At 52.2% G+C, this 16050-nt stretch overlaps 7 protein-coding genes across 7 annotated transcripts; 4 read left to right on the top strand and 3 right to left on the bottom strand.

Annotated features, from left to right (window-relative positions):
* Window positions 1-162: 162 nt before the first annotated feature.
* Window positions 163-825, top strand: J4E82_005667 (uncharacterized protein; the record flags this gene model as incomplete). Its single annotated transcript, XM_051731928.1, has 5 exons — window positions 163-185; window positions 249-475; window positions 530-550; window positions 603-677; window positions 731-825. 5 exons carry the CDS (start codon window positions 163-165, stop codon window positions 823-825), a joined length of 441 nt encoding a protein of 146 aa, XP_051588418.1.
* Window positions 826-1763: 938 nt separating this feature from the next.
* On the top strand, window positions 1764-3005 carry J4E82_005666 (uncharacterized protein; the record flags this gene model as incomplete). The annotated part of the gene is made up of 2 exons (XM_051731927.1): window positions 1764-2446; window positions 2498-3005. The coding sequence occupies 2 exons, from the start codon at window positions 1764-1766 to the stop codon at window positions 3003-3005; spliced, it is 1191 nt and encodes a 396-aa protein (XP_051588417.1).
* A 591-nt stretch (window positions 3006-3596) lies between these two features.
* J4E82_005665 (uncharacterized protein) lies at window positions 3597-6838 on the bottom strand (the record flags this gene model as incomplete). The annotated part of the gene is made up of 3 exons (XM_051731926.1): window positions 3597-4747; window positions 4807-5869; window positions 6539-6838. The coding sequence occupies 3 exons, from the start codon at window positions 6836-6838 to the stop codon at window positions 3597-3599; spliced, it is 2514 nt and encodes an 837-aa protein (XP_051588416.1).
* Window positions 6839-7194: 356 nt separating this feature from the next.
* J4E82_005664 (uncharacterized protein) lies at window positions 7195-8744 on the top strand (the record flags this gene model as incomplete). The annotated part of the gene is made up of 2 exons (XM_051731925.1): window positions 7195-7611; window positions 7662-8744. The coding sequence occupies 2 exons, from the start codon at window positions 7195-7197 to the stop codon at window positions 8742-8744; spliced, it is 1500 nt and encodes a 499-aa protein (XP_051588415.1).
* A 338-nt stretch (window positions 8745-9082) lies between these two features.
* Window positions 9083-10839, bottom strand: J4E82_005663 (uncharacterized protein; the record flags this gene model as incomplete). The annotated part of the gene is made up of 4 exons (XM_051731924.1): window positions 9083-9577; window positions 9626-10144; window positions 10201-10706; window positions 10758-10839. 4 exons carry the CDS (start codon window positions 10837-10839, stop codon window positions 9083-9085), a joined length of 1602 nt encoding a protein of 533 aa, XP_051588414.1.
* Window positions 10840-11659: 820 nt separating this feature from the next.
* Window positions 11660-14646, bottom strand: J4E82_005662 (uncharacterized protein; the record flags this gene model as incomplete). The annotated part of the gene is made up of 4 exons (XM_051731923.1): window positions 11660-13175; window positions 13245-14210; window positions 14260-14306; window positions 14455-14646. 4 exons carry the CDS (start codon window positions 14644-14646, stop codon window positions 11660-11662), a joined length of 2721 nt encoding a protein of 906 aa, XP_051588413.1.
* Window positions 14647-15056: 410 nt separating this feature from the next.
* On the top strand, window positions 15057-15917 carry J4E82_005661 (uncharacterized protein; the record flags this gene model as incomplete). The annotated part of the gene is made up of 1 exon (XM_051731922.1): window positions 15057-15917. The coding sequence occupies one exon, from the start codon at window positions 15057-15059 to the stop codon at window positions 15915-15917; it is 861 nt and encodes a 286-aa protein (XP_051588412.1).
* Between the last annotated feature and the right edge of the window lie 133 nt (window positions 15918-16050).

Here is a 16050-nt window from a genome sequence, read left to right as displayed (position 1 = left end):
GAAAGAAGGTCACAGCTATAATATGACATAGGAGGCCCCATTGGTTTAGGTGTTGCAGCACAGACACAGTTCGCGCGCTGCAAGAGCGATTGGAGAGCTTCCGCCATTTTATATCTTCTCGACTCGACCCCTCCTCGCCTCCACCGTTGCTTCGTACCAAAGATGAGTGGCCCGGGTGAAAATCGGTACGTCAGAGACTAGGCGCATGTGAAGTTTGGGGAGCTTACGCATACTGACGATTGACACAGCTGGCGACGGCAGGGTCAAGCCAACCGCAACTCCAACTCGGGCGCAAACACCCCCACCAAGGACAATGCGGGACGGCAGCAGGCTATGCCAGCGCCCACGGCGAACGTATGGGGGGCCAAGCAAGGGAAGGGAACAGGCCCCGCAGCTGCACCAGCTCAGGCCCAGCCAGAGCACGTACCTGTGAAGGAGTTCAACGCAGATGAGGTCAAGCAATTCCTCAAGAAGAGTAAGTCTGCTAAGCCGCTGAAATATAGTACATGACAGGGCTAATCGACTGTAGAATACATTGAGAGCACAGCCAGTACGAGCCTCCAAGAACCGCGCACATGTTCAAAAGGCTGACTTGCTTCCAGATCAACCCTCGGTGTACCACAAGGTCCCTGGCGATTCCGTCTCAAACCGTAGCAGCGGCGCGTGGGGCAAAGGAGGTGAGGCGTCAAGGAAACACCACACTGGAAGACTACAATGCTGACATGAACAGGCACCATGTCACACCTCATGCCCACCGGCCAAGACTTCTTCACGCAGCTCAAGAAGCAGATAGCGACTCTCGAGCAGACCAAACCCGCGCAATGATTGCATACACACCCGTTATCTATTTCAGCGGCATTTTGAGGGCATTACAGGAGTTCTGTGGGCTTTGAATCGCATAGGTGGGCATATGTCAGTACTTTGCAGCAGCATGGGCAAAGTCATGTTTTGGCGTCTTGGAGTTTGTGAGCATGTGTGTGTCCGCCTCGGTTTAGGATGATCGTACGCGATACCCATCTTACGACAGTGTTTGGGGTTTGACGTTATACATGGCATTGGGGAGCGTTGTGGTGGAAAAGGTCGTGTTAGATCTGCACCCGGAATCAAAATGTCCTTTTAAATGCTCAATCCATGTCTATCGATGTATAGTGCTCCTTCGTTATGTCGGGATATTAACGACATACGAGCGTCATCGTATCGACGACTGGTACAAGGATACCCATACCCCTTTCACCTACTTGCCAAAGAAGGGTCCACAGGTCATTCGCGCAAGCCACTAATTACAGAGGCCAAACACACCACAACAAGCGTCAACAAACACCAAGCTTTCCGGCTGGACAAGGAACCGAGGCTCCGTGATCGTTTTTTCCATGCAGCCTTCGTCGCTCGCTCCATCAGCCATCACTACGCGCCACAAGCGACTAATTAGCATCATCACGCATTGCAGCCAGCCCTACACCACTGAGGCGTCTCCGCAGCCAAGACCGCACCCTCGCTGGTACCTCGCAGGCCGCCAACACGCCGCTACCCCACCACAGAGACCTCCTTTTCCCGTGTAAATAAACTTTCTGTGGCTTGTCAGGGCAGAGCCGCGTCTTTGGGATTGCTGAGAAGCAGAAGCGCATTGCGCTCCCTGGTTCACTCCCGTGTAGATCCCCGACTGGGGCCCTCCCAATGCGGTCCGCCTTTGTTCATTTCCGCGACTTGACGAGCCTTTGACGTGTTCTGAACCACCGCGACACTTCCAATACACCCGCACCACCATGTCGTCTCCTCCCAGCACCCCCACGCACCGCCCGACGTCGTCGCACCGTCGACACCCCTCCAGCCTGGACATGTCCCTCAACACACAGTCGAGACGGCAGTCGTTCAACCGCCGCTCCTCGGGCTACTCGCCTATAACGCCGCGCTCATCGCATGAATTCGAACACAGCCCCGCACACCAATTCGACGGCGGAGGAGACGGCAATGGCCTGGGCAACTTGGCCGACGAACTCGGCGAGGTGTGGGACGACGACGAAGAAGAGGGCATGGATGGCGAATATGGCGAGGAACCCGACGAAGCACACGACCAAAACATCGGCACTGCTGTAGAACACGATGGCTCGTACGGCGTAGACAGCGCAGCTAGCCTCAACGGCGTACGGGATAGTGGGGTTGCCATGCAGGACTCATCGCCCGCGCGCCTGAGTCCAGGGTCGGCCGTTAAGACGAAAAAGCACGCAAGGCAACGGTCGCTGTACGACGGCTCCGACTATGGCGACGACTCGGACCTGGAGAACGAGGGCATCTCGCCCGCGCTCGACGCGCGCATGGCTGCGATTGAGAGTCTGGCACGGAGAGGCATCGAGGAGAATGGAAGCGCATCAGACGAGGTAGTCAAGAGGGTCACGCAACAACTTCGCGATCTCGGCAGCCAGATCGCCATGGAGAACGGTGCGACGAGGTAGGTTCACATCTGTAGGCATTTCCCTCCATGTCACTAACAAACCCCAAGGTTAAAGACTGCCCACGAAGCCCTGACAACGCATCTGACACACCAGTCGCGTACTCTTACCTCCATTGCCGTGTCCCTTTCAGGCCCATTTGCCATCCTTCCAGACCCAGATGATATCGAAGAACTCCTCCCTATCATACAATCCACACTGGAGCTGCTGCCCCACCCTTCCGCCGATCCGCTCGTCGCGCTCTCCCATCTCACCCACTCCAGCCGTGAGCTCATCCAACACCTCTCAAACGTCAGCGATACTCTACACATGTCTCGGCAAACGACAGCGAATGCTGCTAGGCGGCTCAAGGTTAGCAAAGAACAGCTACAGGACTGGAAACGTGACAACGAGAAGACACAGGAAGGACAGGAATATATCGAGCGCGGGGACTGGGACCGACGACTCAAGGAAAGGGAGGCAAAACGGGCTTGCGCAAACGTGCTAGATGGTTTCGAGGATGTCTGTGGACAATGGAGGAAGAGGCTCTGCGAAGGTCTAGGCGTTGCGAGTGCGTAGACTCTTCCTACGTACTTCATAGGCCCGTGTCTACATCGATGACCTTCATGCAAGGTCTGCGACTGACCGAGCCTTAGGCGAGTATATCCCGGATGACGAGGCATACGCTCGCCCTTCTTGGCTAAATTTCAGTAAATCGCCGGAACCGCCGGCGGGGTTAGAAGGCATCCTAGCGAAGGTGTTCAAGAAGGCGGTCAACAAGTCCAGTACAGATTCCATGTTTCCAGATTCCGGCGACGACATGCTGATGGATGGCCACTAGGGCCATTCATGCTCACTTCACATTGAGCATTATTTCCTATGTATTTGCATTGATATGGTAGTATGGTGTTTTGGCGGCATTGATAGATGGACTTGGTAATACCCCATTTATACATAGCTTCAGGACAAAGCGTGTCTCATTTGTAGGAGTTGGGAGGCCTTTAATAGATGAGAATGAAAGGCATTACAATATTGCAGGTGGGGATTCTCTGGATGTTATCGTTGACATTATGATAACGGTGAAATATGCTGACAGCTATGTACAGTACCCCCTGCAACCTGCTATGGTTGTACGAATGGCGTGCTACCAGTCGTACATGGCGGAGCCGCTCATGCTAACTTACATACCGAGCTCACGTCGCTCACTCCGGTACCTTCAACTACCTTGGCCTCGACAACTTCATACACTGGCACTTCCTGCAGTCTCTCGACGATGTGATGCAGTGTTGGCAGGGCTTTCCAGTCAAGGGCATCGAAAGCGATCTCGGCTGAGCTTGCCTTCAACGTACGCTCAACCTTCTTCTCCACGGTCCTCGCGTCCTCCTCACCTGGCAGGAAAGCTGTGTACTCCACGTCTGCCTGCCCACGCTCCTTGCTGCCTGTACTACCAGTAGCGGGAACATACTTATGGAACAACAAGCCCTCATCTTTTGGAAGAGGAGGGAATGGTGCCGGCGCTGCATCGTTCGTCGCCGAAGCCTCTTGTAGACCCGACAACGACATGCTGCAGAACTTCGATGACATCCAGCCCGCGTCAAGCGCCCAGTTGCTGTGGTCCTTCTTCAGGTTGAGCTCGGCGAAGAGCTTGGGGAAACCTAGTTCTTCTCTGCCACTCAGTATGGGGTCAGCCAGGTTCTCGAACAGGACGGGCAGATAGGTGCCTGTCACTGTCCCTCCACTGGCGTTTGTGTGCTGAATGCCGTGGATGTACAATCCGAAATGACTGTATCCCCTGCCACCAAGCCAGTCCAGATTGTCCAGCTGCGTCACAGCAAACGTCGCATATGCAGTAGTATTCGCGGCAGCAAACCTCAACTTCTCTGTAGGGAGGAGATTCTCCAGCACTGTCCTGCTCGTCTTGAACTTGATACTAGCAGTCTTGAACGTAGCTTTCGATCCGTCTCTCGGTCTACCAAGGAAATCCTGTCTTGGCCCTGGCATAGGACCAAAGGCCGTGGGCATCCGCCAAAACAGACCTTTCTTGTTCTCCCACTCCCATTTACGGAGCATCTGGCTGGAGTAGTTCCATTCGTCGTGGCCGAAGTTGTAGTTTGTGAACTTTTGCGGGTCGACGGGTGGACCGCTGCCGAGATCTTTTCCTGCTAGGCGGGAGTATTCTTGGATGGCAGATGCGCGCTCGTATCTGCACTTCTCGTAGAGTTTCAGTCGCGCGGGAATGGAGTCTAGGGGTGTGCCTAGGGGAAGCATAACTGCGAGGGATGCAGCGTCTTCGATGGCTTGGCCTGCTCCTTGTCCTTGGTCTGCGGTTCTGTCAGCTGGATTCTCATCGAGGCCGAGAAAGAGAAGGAACAGGACTTACGAGGAGTAAAAGGATGCGCAGCATCGCCAATCAAGACCAATTTCTCATCCGTCCAAGTCGGCAGCTGCTCCATATCCAACAGCTCCCATACCTTCAACGTCTCCTCATCCGCCATACTCAGCAGCTTGAGCACCGCCGGCTCAAAGTCCTTGTAAACCTCCAACATTTTGTTCAAATTACCCTGGTTCTGCCAATCGCTGCTCCCAGGCTCTTGAGGGTCGATTTGGCTCTCGCTTGTCGGATGGATACAGACAAAATTCAACAACGTGTTATCGCTCGTCGGATACACAACAACCCTCCTATCCCTCGCAAAGATCATAATGAGATGACCCTCGTTTTCCGCAAACTTACGCGTCATTTCTTCATCCAGCGCCCTCTGTCTCGGAATCAGGAACCTGAATGCTGACTTGCCACTTCCAAACGTCTTGATATTCTCCGCGCCTGGAATCCGTGGTCGTGTTTTCGAATGTACGCCATCTGCTCCAACAACGACATCACTCTCGATCGTACTTCCATCTTCTAGCGTAACAATACCAGCTTTGGCATCGACATCCACAACCTTACTCCTCAGTCTTAAGTCCGCTGGCGTACCCTTCCCTTCCTCACACGTAGCCAGCCTCTTCAATTCACTGTGCAGACTCACGCGATGCGCAAGTTGCCACGGGTGCTGCCATCGACCCGCATCCTTCTCTAGGGGAACAGTAAACATCTCTTTTCCGTTCGGAAAGAGCTGTGTCAGAAGCTTGCATGTTATCGCGCCATGGGCTTCGGGGATGAGACCCATACGCCTGAGAAGACCGTTGGCGTTGGGCGCAAGGTGCACGGCTGCGCCGAGTTCGTTGGAGAAGCGCGAGGCTTCGAGAAGGGTCACCTTGTGTCCGCGTTGGCGCAAGAATATTGCTGCGCTGAGGCCGCCGATGCCGGCACCGCATATCGTTATCTTGAGGGGCTCGATGGCTTTGTGGTGGCCGTTGACACCATTTGTGTGGCCATTGGTGCCGTTTGTGAAGTCCATGATGGGTGTTGGCAACGAGGAGCGCTGAAGAAGGTTTGCGAATCCCAACTACAAAGCACAAGAAAGTGGAAGTGAGGAATGTGTTTCACAGTTCAGCAAGGGGTTTTGAGACAGCTCTTCTCAACTAGAGGTCATCTGCGTCTACCGCTTAGCAAGCCATTCCTGCACTGCCTTGAGCGCCAACCGATTCCAGGTCATGGATGACCCTCCACTTCCCGGTCTATGGATATATGTGGGGTGGTGTAGGAAATGTGTGGCAGCTGCAAAGCGTTCCTCGGGATCCGTAAATGCTACTGGATGTGGAATGCGCCATCTTAGGCTGATTAGAATATGCGCGTTGTAGTGGTGGTAGTGGTAGATGCCGAGCGGAGAAGGCTTGCATGGGGCGGTGCTGGCACATCAGGGTCAGCAAATAGCGTGCATATATTGGCGGAAAAGGTCGAAGCGAGCTTTTCGTAGTCATGGGCACTTGCAGCATTGCAGAACTGTGCCTTGTGGTTAGATAAGAAATCTTGGAAGAATAATGAATTGCAGTGTCTGAACGAAAAAAGAATGTGCATCAAAACTACATGCGCAAGCAAACTACCACTCTCCACCAAGCTTGTACCCAACATTCCACAATCTTCCCAGAGTATTACGCCATACTTTGGAGACTGTCTACACAAGGCCGTCAGCATAAATCCTTCCCCCAACCTCAATATAGTAAGAACTACTCACCGATTCCAAGAATACACCTGTAAACATCACACCAACAAATGCTTGTTCGATGCCATTGAGGTAGACTCTTCGCTCGCTCTGGTCGAGCTCGGTATTGATTGGCCGGTATGCAGGCACACGGCGATGCTCCGTCGGCCAGTCGCTTGGGTTCTGCTGCGATTGTGATGTTGTGGATGAAGTTGGCGGGGCGGGATGTGCGTTGAGGCTTGTATCGAGTTCTTCGGTGTGGTGGAGGTCGTAGTCTGCAAGGACCGCCTCGAGATTGTAATGGATTGGGTTGGCAGTTGTTGTTACTGACATGGCGGCGATGGTAAGAACAGCAGGGCGACGACAGAAAGGCGAAGATAGCAGTCGCGACGACGACTGTGGTATCAGCGAGTTTACTATGTCGAGAAATGTGGAAAGAAAGTACGCGTCCCTTGCGGCCCGTTGATTGGAAACGCGGAGAAGCTGGGGCAGGAAATGGCAATGGTCGGAATGTGGAGGGGAATATCACGTCCGCTCACGCCCGTGTACATCGGACAACATTACCGACGCGTTGGGCTTACTATCGTCTCAGAAACATCCGCTGACTTCCTAGAAATTACATATCGAACTGCAGGCTCTGCTTTTTCCAGGTCTAGTCGTTGTTGTTCAGTTTGTTCTTACGATTCGTAATGTCGTCACCCATCACCCCAGAAGTCGCGCTTGCGGAACTCCAAGCAACCGCATTGTCGCAGCGGGCGCACAACGCTCTATTCCGTCTGAAGCAACTCAAATCTCTCCACGATGCGCTGCGTAACAACAGCAATGCGATCAGAGATGCGTTGAAGCAAGACACACATGTATCAGACGAAGAGGCAACTACCGAGGTTGCGCTTGCGCTGGATGTAGTCAAAGAACATTATGGTTCGATCGACGCAGCCAAAGAATTGGAAGCCGAGTATAGAATCACACACGGAAAAGACGCCAGTGATAAGAGAGAGCCTTGGGGTGTTGCGTATATTGAGCCACAAAGAGTTCATACGCCGTTTTTCTCAGTCATCGCACCTTTGAGCGCGGCTCTTTCGGCGGGCAACTGTATTGCACTGAAGGTACGGTCTATCATTCTCGATATACTTCTCGTTGTCTAACCTTACTGTAGCTCGAAAACAACCTTCGCGCACTCCCCTCTTTACTTCGGAAGCTGCTCACCGAAGCCCTCGAATCAGATACCTTTGCTGTCATCTCTTCTGATCCCTCCTCGGACTCGCTATCATCCTGCGTACAAGTCTTCCAAGAGAAGCAAATTAGTCCACCAACATACTCGCAACTTGTCTCGCCCCGGAACAAGATCATCGCAATCGTAGACCGTACAGCAGATCTCGCATCAGCAGCCGAACAGCTAGTAACAGCACGCTTTGCATTCGGCGGAACATCACCGTATGCACCCGACGTAGTTCTCGTCAACGAGTTCATCAAGAAAGACTTCTTGGAGCATGTTTTGAAACACTCACTTCGTTTCCTCGCTGGATCAAGTGGTATCTCAAACGGCTCGACAAACGCAAGAGAACAGAAGAAGTCGTCACGAGTAGCAGAGACGTTCCGAGGGCTTACAGAAAGCAAGTCATGGAAGCTGAACGTCATAACGCAAGGAGACAATGGCGCAATTGTTGAGCTGTCAAACCTTTCTTCCCTACCAGCCAAATCCCAACAACCCGTCTTCAGCGTATCAGCCATCACATCTCTCGAGCACGCCATTAGCCTTGTTGAAGAAGACCTAGACCCTCAAAAGAGCCTGCTGGCTGCATATCACTTCGGCACCCCGTCGACTGGGAAATACCTCTCACAATACGTCAATGCCGATACTTCCTTCACAAACAACATTCCCTTCCGTCTACTTCTTGGTCCGGCAGCTCCATCTTGCCAGCCCATCGACGTTGAGAAGCGATATATTGCCCAGCATTTTACTCGTATTTCACCCGCATATATCGCAACACCTTCTTCACAGGCGACATTGTCAAAGGTTCTTTCAGGCAAGGAATCGAAGAAGGCAGCGACGGAGCTCCTTAGTAAAGCATCACGAGAGATAGAGGAGAAGAAGCGCGCTGAGTCGATTGCAATTGGATATTTTGAACAAGGTATCTTTATTGGTTTGGGTGTGTATGGTATTCCTATCTTGACATGTATTGGTGCGACGCTCTTTTTCGGCGTAAGGGCGGGCTTGAGGAGATGGGCGTTTATCTGAATTTGCTACTTTTAGTCAAGTCTAAGCATGCATGCCGTCCTTTTTCTCTTCTATAAACTCAATCGTATTACGCATTTCGCAAGACGGCTGTGCTATCGGAACATGAGTACTTGATGCACTGTCAATGTAGAGAGCAGGGCGGAGCTTGCTGGTCATTGACACGAGCAGTCGCATGGTAGGAGTTGAAGTTTTGACCACAGATTGCTGACAACAATAGGCGGAAGTAAAGGCAGGTCAGACAAAACAGTATGCATCTGTCGTAAGTCGCATACAATAAGCTACCTAAGGCGATAACAGAGCTACCCAGCAGTCATAGCGAGATGTACCTGGTCTTCAAGCTACAAAGCTGATCCCTCAGGAACCCACTTCGCTGTCCAAATCCTCAACCGTTTACCCCAGATCAACATGGGAATCGTGAGCAAGCCAAAAAGGCCCATCAACAACCCAAAGATGCCAAAAGGCTCAGCAGCTCCCTTATGTGTGACCCACTCTCCAACAAAGAACGTCCACGCAAAGCTCACAATAGCCCTAACGAACGTGACGGCAACGAAGCAGTCTCCGGCAAGCACTCCATAAGCCTCAATAAGGTAGTTGAAGCCAACAGAAGGCGCTTGCATAAGTCCAAGAGCGACAAGACCAAAACCGAATTGGAGACCTACCCATCCGGTAGGCGAAGGGTTCTGCGCTACGAAACCGAATATGAGAGAGCCGCTTGTGGCGAGGAAAAGTGCGGGAAGAGCGGTAACAAGACGAGATTCGGGCTCGGAGAAACCGTGGGAATCTTTCTTTGCGAGACGTTTGGTTGCGAAGTCGGCAATGAGGTAGGTGTAGACCTGGACGCGTGTTAGTGACTATTAATGCCAGGCACGTTGGAGACTTACACATCCGATCAAAGCGCCAAAAACACCACCGATGTTGATCAAACCAACGTTTTTTCCCCAGAGATACGGTGGCGCGCCGACGAGTTGCGGACCAACAGTTGACATGGTAACAATAAGTCCGACCAATCCGGCGTACCAAGCTGAGACGAGCCATACACCAGGTAGCCTGAGCGTCTTGTAGGGAGCGATCAAGTTGCGCATCAGACCAGGGTGGTACGAGAAGAGCCTCAAAGACTTCATGTGCGAGTACGATGGGTAGGAAGACGGCGCAGCAGCATCAGCAACGGTGACTCTCTCCTTGGTCTCAACAGTATCTTTGTCTGGATCATCGAATGTGACGATACTCTCTTTGCGGTGGTACAGGGTCTCTGCCTGGAATACTAAGCAGAGGACGAAGGTGATAGCTGAGAGTAGGACGTTCATCCAATGAAGCCAGGATAGGCCCATGTCCGCGACAATGTAGCCACCAGCAACAGCGCCTAGGAGCGAACCCAAGGTCAACATGACCGTGTAGATGGCCTAAAGATTGTTCAGTTAATGCCGGTTCAAGCGGAGGTTTCTGGAGATGAACATACTAGAGCACGTCCTCGTTGATGGACAAAGAAGATCTCGCCAACAACATCCGGGCTCACAGCATCAGCCGGCGCACCTCCAATGCCCATGAAGATACGAGCAGCCACTAAACTATCGAAGCTCGTAGCAAGTCCAGCCCACATGCTGGAGAAGACGAGAAGCAATAAGCTGCCTAGAATGACTGGGCGTCGGCCAAACGTGTTCGCCAACGGCACCCACCACAGGTTCGATGCGCCCAGCATCAGAATGTTGCATGCAATAAAGTACGTCAATTGCGAAAACGACTTTGGTGGGAAACCAAACACGCCTGTTGACGCGTAGATCGGCAAAGTACTCGAGATGGATGAACTGGTGAAGTTCACCACGAACGGATGTATCGACATGACGGCTAGGATTGCTATCTTGCGCCACATCGGAAGGTTGAGAGGATCCGCTGGGTCGGCTGATGGTTGGGGGACGAGACGGATCTCATCGTGACTTGTTTGCGATGCCGTCCATTCGAGATGCTCTGATGGGGCGTGTTAGCCAGGAAGCTTCAGGAGAAATTGACGCATCTTACCGACGAGGGTCGCAGTCCCTGGTGGTCTGGCGTTCCTGACTTCCTCCTTGGAAAGGCTGAATGCCTTTCTCAAAGAAGTCATAATGGTTGCTGGCGGCTACCTGTTCGTGGAGCAGATGAAAAGAGGAGTTGCGATGATGATTTGCGATGCTCACAATGCTCAACACGACGTGTTTGTGGCCATGGTACTCTAATCTAAATACACCGCACGGTTGAACAACACCATCTGCAAGCATGTCGGTGAGTACGCCCAGTATTTGGTTATCGGCGAATAAGAACGGCCAAAACGCGCCTCAAATTTGTCTCATTGGACGCATGGACGCATCTCGACCCCAGTATGACTTCCTGCCCATGGGGTAATTCGGAATGTGGAGGTGACCGAGGCCTTGCTTGATACGGCCAAGACCGTCAAGACTTGCGGGGTTACGACTAACCGTCTCTACGAACAGCCAATTGTATGCAGCACAAACCAATATGACTGGCATACGACTAACCCTAGATCTACCATCTTCCGCTCCAAAGGTATGGATCTGAAGGTGGAGAACGGGTGGAGCACGTGCGCGGCCTTGCTACTGTGACAGCGCTGCGCATGCGGCAGATAGACACGGATTCAGCGGGTACGCAAGTAGAGGAGAAACCACTGAGGGTGCTTGATCTGGGTCCTCACTGGGGTTTGATATTCATGGGTTGGGAGTTGCAAATATAGCGCGAACACCACGTTTGAGTATTAACTTTGCTCTCGGATATTAATTTGACTCCGTACGCGTCACGGGAAAGCTATGATCCCCAGATGCTATTGATAAGATCGCAGCAATCCACCAATGCCGCACTAAAGTCAAAGGTGTAGTCCGATACCATCGCGCAAACTCCAATCTGAACTGCCGTTATGGAAGCCGCGTCACTCATCTGATGGCAGATCGGAGGCCTTCCAACAACTGTACCAAGTTCCCGACCAGCGGTGGAGATGGTTCTGACGCGTCATGATGCGCTCGAAGGAGCTGTGTCAAGCTATCCATGACTCCACAGACGTCGGTCAGTTGGGTGGGATTTTGTGATCCGGAACTCTTGATGGCTGGTATGCCCCGGTCTAGGGTGATGAACTTTCGGGCGCTCAGCAGGTCGTCTCCGTTGAGAACGACAGCCGTATCGACCGGACCCTGTTCCGTCGTAATAGAGCGTTTGAGAATACCGTAGACCCATAGTATGAGCCCCGCATGGTAGACAGCAATGGCGTTGAAGTTACTGAGCAGAGCTTTCGGCAGCACCTCAGCTGCACGCAGGATTTGGCCAGCGTGCCACAGGGCTTGACGCGCCGACGGAGTCTTCGCCCAATCCCGCAAACCAACGTATGCGCCCCGTGCCTCTTCCTGCCCTTCGATGCCCGCAAAGAGCTGGATGTCGTCCAAAGGTGCGTTGAGATGGACCAACATGATCTCTAGTGTTATCTCAACACTCTTGCTCATAGGCGGAGTGCTCAGCCTGAAATCTTCAAGCTGCTTTGTGAGCTCTTGATAACGCGACGATAATATGAGACTGTTGGTAGGCTGCGATTGCGATCTAGATGTCAAGGCGCACATCTGGCGATACTCCCAGATTGGACCCCACATCATATGAAGATACGTCGAATTGGCATAATCATGAACTTGATGTTCCAAGTTCAATAGACACTCGGTAGCCGACGGCCGCTTCGTAGTCACTGAAGCCATTTCCAAATACGCCATCTTCCAGGTGGCCGCATTCTTGGCCTGCCACAACGTGTTCGCACTCGGTAGAGGAAGTTGCATCTCGGCATAGGATATAAGCGGTGGCTTGAGGAGTGCCATCGAGGACTGCCGATCAAACTCAAAGGCTCGGTGAACCAAGCGGAGAAAGGATTCTTGACCGACCCAACTCAGCCATTTGCTTTCTAAAACTGAGCCTTGGTCGTCGGGCGACGGACTAATTTCTTTCCATGTCGACCGACGAAAGCGACCACCGCGGCGGAGCATAGTCATAAGAGGCTGGAGAAAGCTTTCCGCGATCTCCATCTTCCGGCTGATGCCACTCCACATACCAACTTTGAGCTGCAGAAGGAACGTCTGTAGATGTTGGAGATCTCTGATGGCGGTGTTGTCCTCTTCGAAGGATTTTGATTGGCCCATCCTCGAAGCTTCATGCAGAGCATAACCTAGCTTTCGCAAAGATATGTCAGGGAGTGTAGCAGCCCCAGCAGAAACTACAGAAGCAAGCAATTCTGGGTTCATTTTCGAAGGAGAGAAGGTTGGTAAATGGAACCACATGGGCGCATCTATCGATGGTGAAGATAGAAAGTATTGGATCAGACCATCCAGTAGCTCCATACTGGGAAAGGCGGACGCTATACGTTTGACGTTCTCTGGGCTACATGTACCGAGGACCAAAGCCATCAACCGGTCGCGGCTGGAGCGTGGTAGTCTACAAGTAAAATGAGTACAGTCCATGCCTGATCTACCGCGGATGCGCACCTACTTTTCTGCTACCACGCGCCGATGTGTAAAGTTCGAACGCCGGTAGCTGTCTTTCTCTGTGTCCGGTACAGCCAAGTTGACTTGTTCTGCAGTATGGTTTCTCGACCGTTGAGGAAGATACCGCCATATGCTCTGCTTGAAGGCTTCCGCCCTTAATGGCGCAGTGTCAGTCTCCGACAATTGTTGCTCCGCCCCTTGAGCATCCGTAGATGGCGTATCGGCGGCGAACGGAACCTGGAAATTGTATTGATCAAGAAGTCCAAGATCGAGGTCAGTCAATCCAACATCAAGATCGAAGCTGAAATCCATGATACCACGTGGAGTTGCCTGACCAGACATGAATGCCTCGAAAGGGGGCATGCTGCGAAAATAATCTGGTAAGAAAGGGTTGTGCCCTGGCGTGTTATCAAAGTGCGACATGGAATTATCGAGGAAAGTCATGGTTGCGTTAGGATCTTCGTAGTTCTGATTCATCACGACGAGTCCACCGCCGTTGTTGGTTGGTGGCTGCATGTCTGTCAAATTCGTTGTTCTTGTCTCAGGGTCACCAGGATCCACGGATTGCCGGTGCATATTTGTGGTGTCTGTTATGAGCATGGGCGGTGGGTTGTGAAATGGCTCTGGGGTCTCTGAAGTCGTAGATGCCGAAGGATTGCCGCTCCCGCTGTGAGCCGGCAGCGATGAGGGGTAATCAAATCCATTCGAAAGGTCGAGCAGATCCTGTGCCGCATGAACTGCATCAATCTCATGGATGTCGTTTTCATCTGGAGCAGGAGTTTCAGGTACCCGGCAGGGTATTTTCTTCTTCTTGCAACGACTACATGGCTTTTCGTCTTCGCATCGAAGATGGCTTTGAGAGCAAGCTTCACAAGCCTGGACAACTCTGGTATCACGAGCGATCTCGCGTTTTTGCCGCTTACTGGCAGGCTCTGTATCGTGGTTTGTTACATGTCTCTTGAGTAAGTCTCTACACAAAGTCAGTGAAACGACATTGAAAAGCAAAGCATGACACGTACATTCTGGCAAAGCCTTTGGAGCAGACGGGACAAATGTAAGGCTTGGACTTGGTGTCTACTCATGCCGTTAGTTTAGTTAATGAACCATCTATGTAATCTAACGTTGACATATGCTAGTCGCGCGAAAGCAATCCTCCCGGCGCAGGTGCCAACTAGCTTCCGGTCAACAAAGCCGCGGAGCAAAGGCAAGGTTACTCGAGTCAAGCTCAATGGTATCATATTGATCTTCGGGATTCTAGCTACTGACTTACGCGCTCTCACATGTCTTGTGAGGTGATCTGCACGTGTGAAAGACCTCTTGCAAGTGCTACACTGGAATAGGCGCGGTTGTTCGGCAGGTTCTGTGTTGGCTGACTGCGTGTTCGCTGATATCGGGGCAGTCTGCATGCTGAGTTGTGCTATCGGGTGGCTTCGAAAAACAATGGCATCGGGACAGAGGAAAGTGGAGGGAAGCTGGAGATAAGGTTGTGAGTGGGGAGAGAATGCGGAGATCGACAAGACAAGACGCGTTCTTCCCCTCGGCTAGACGCTCGGACAGGTCCTCTGACACTCCCCACATTACGACTTTTGCCGTACAACACCCAGGGGTGTTCTACACAGTATTGATCGCGATGGGTAAAGCTTCCAACAAAGCCGCGTGTCTGACGATACGTTTTCCGCCCCCGTTCAGTAATATCAGTACCGCTGCGATCCGGACTCTCACATCGCGACGAGCACATCAAGCCTAAGCTTCCGTCTGAGCAGCCGGTCAGACCAAATCCTCTCTTTGTTAGGAACAGCACATTACCAACATCAAGATGGCTCCACCAGTTCACTTTTTCTCCCATGGCTCGACGATGATGTTGGGCGAAGAGACCAAATCGGCCGACTACTGGAAAGCCTGTGGTGATGAAGCCCTCTCTCACGGCATCAAAGGTGTGATAATGATGGGCGCGCATTGGGACGCGCGTGGCGTAAACCGTATCGATGTGTCAATGAACCCGGCACCCATAAAATCACCCGTCGCGTACGTTCACCCGCGCAAATACAAAGACTACGAGCTCGTCCCAGATCTCGAGAGCGGAAAGAAGTGCATAGCAGCGCTGCGAGAAAAGGGCATTGACGCACGACCAAACGACACATTTGACTGGATCCACGACACATACTTGATTTTGATTAGGATGTTTCCCGAGAAATGCCCACCAACGACTATCATCAGTATGAATTCGCGATTCGATCCGCATCTGCACGCCCGGGTGGGTAACATCTTGGCCAAATTCCGTGACGAGGGCTATCTCATCATTGGTACGGGTGGCGCGGTTCACAACCTTTATCGCAACCACTGGGCGCAGATGCTCAGGTACTCGGACAACTTGGCACAACCATACCCACCAGAGGCACCGATGCTGGAGTTCCGCCAGAGCGTCGAGGATGTCTTTATCCGCTGCTGCAGGAAGGGTGCGAAAAAAGGTAGCTTGACACGTGGTATCACGAGGTTGATGAAGCATCCCATGTTCCGCGATGCGCATGCGACAGATGATCACTACATGGCGGCATGTTTTGTGGCTGGAGTTGTTGATGGAAGTAAGAGGGATAGCGACGAGTGTGTGCTCGGAGCTGAGGATTGGGAGTTGGTGAACATGTGCAACAGCCAGTTTACTGTTGGTAGATGGGAATAGAGGCTTTAGCTAGTATACATGCAGTTTGACTTTTAATATCGTTAGTGTACATAATTAGTGTACTATATTCCCAAGTTTTTTCTTCTTTCACAACTTCATATCTACTTACGTTCATGAAATCAGACACGTTGTC

Source organism: Alternaria postmessia (assembly GCF_024291825.1).
Source record: "Alternaria postmessia strain BMP 2775 chromosome Unknown scaffold_30, whole genome shotgun sequence".
In the NCBI taxonomy this organism is placed as follows: domain Eukaryota; kingdom Fungi; phylum Ascomycota; class Dothideomycetes; order Pleosporales; family Pleosporaceae; genus Alternaria; species Alternaria postmessia.
This window is presented reverse-complemented; position numbering and strand designations above follow the sequence as displayed.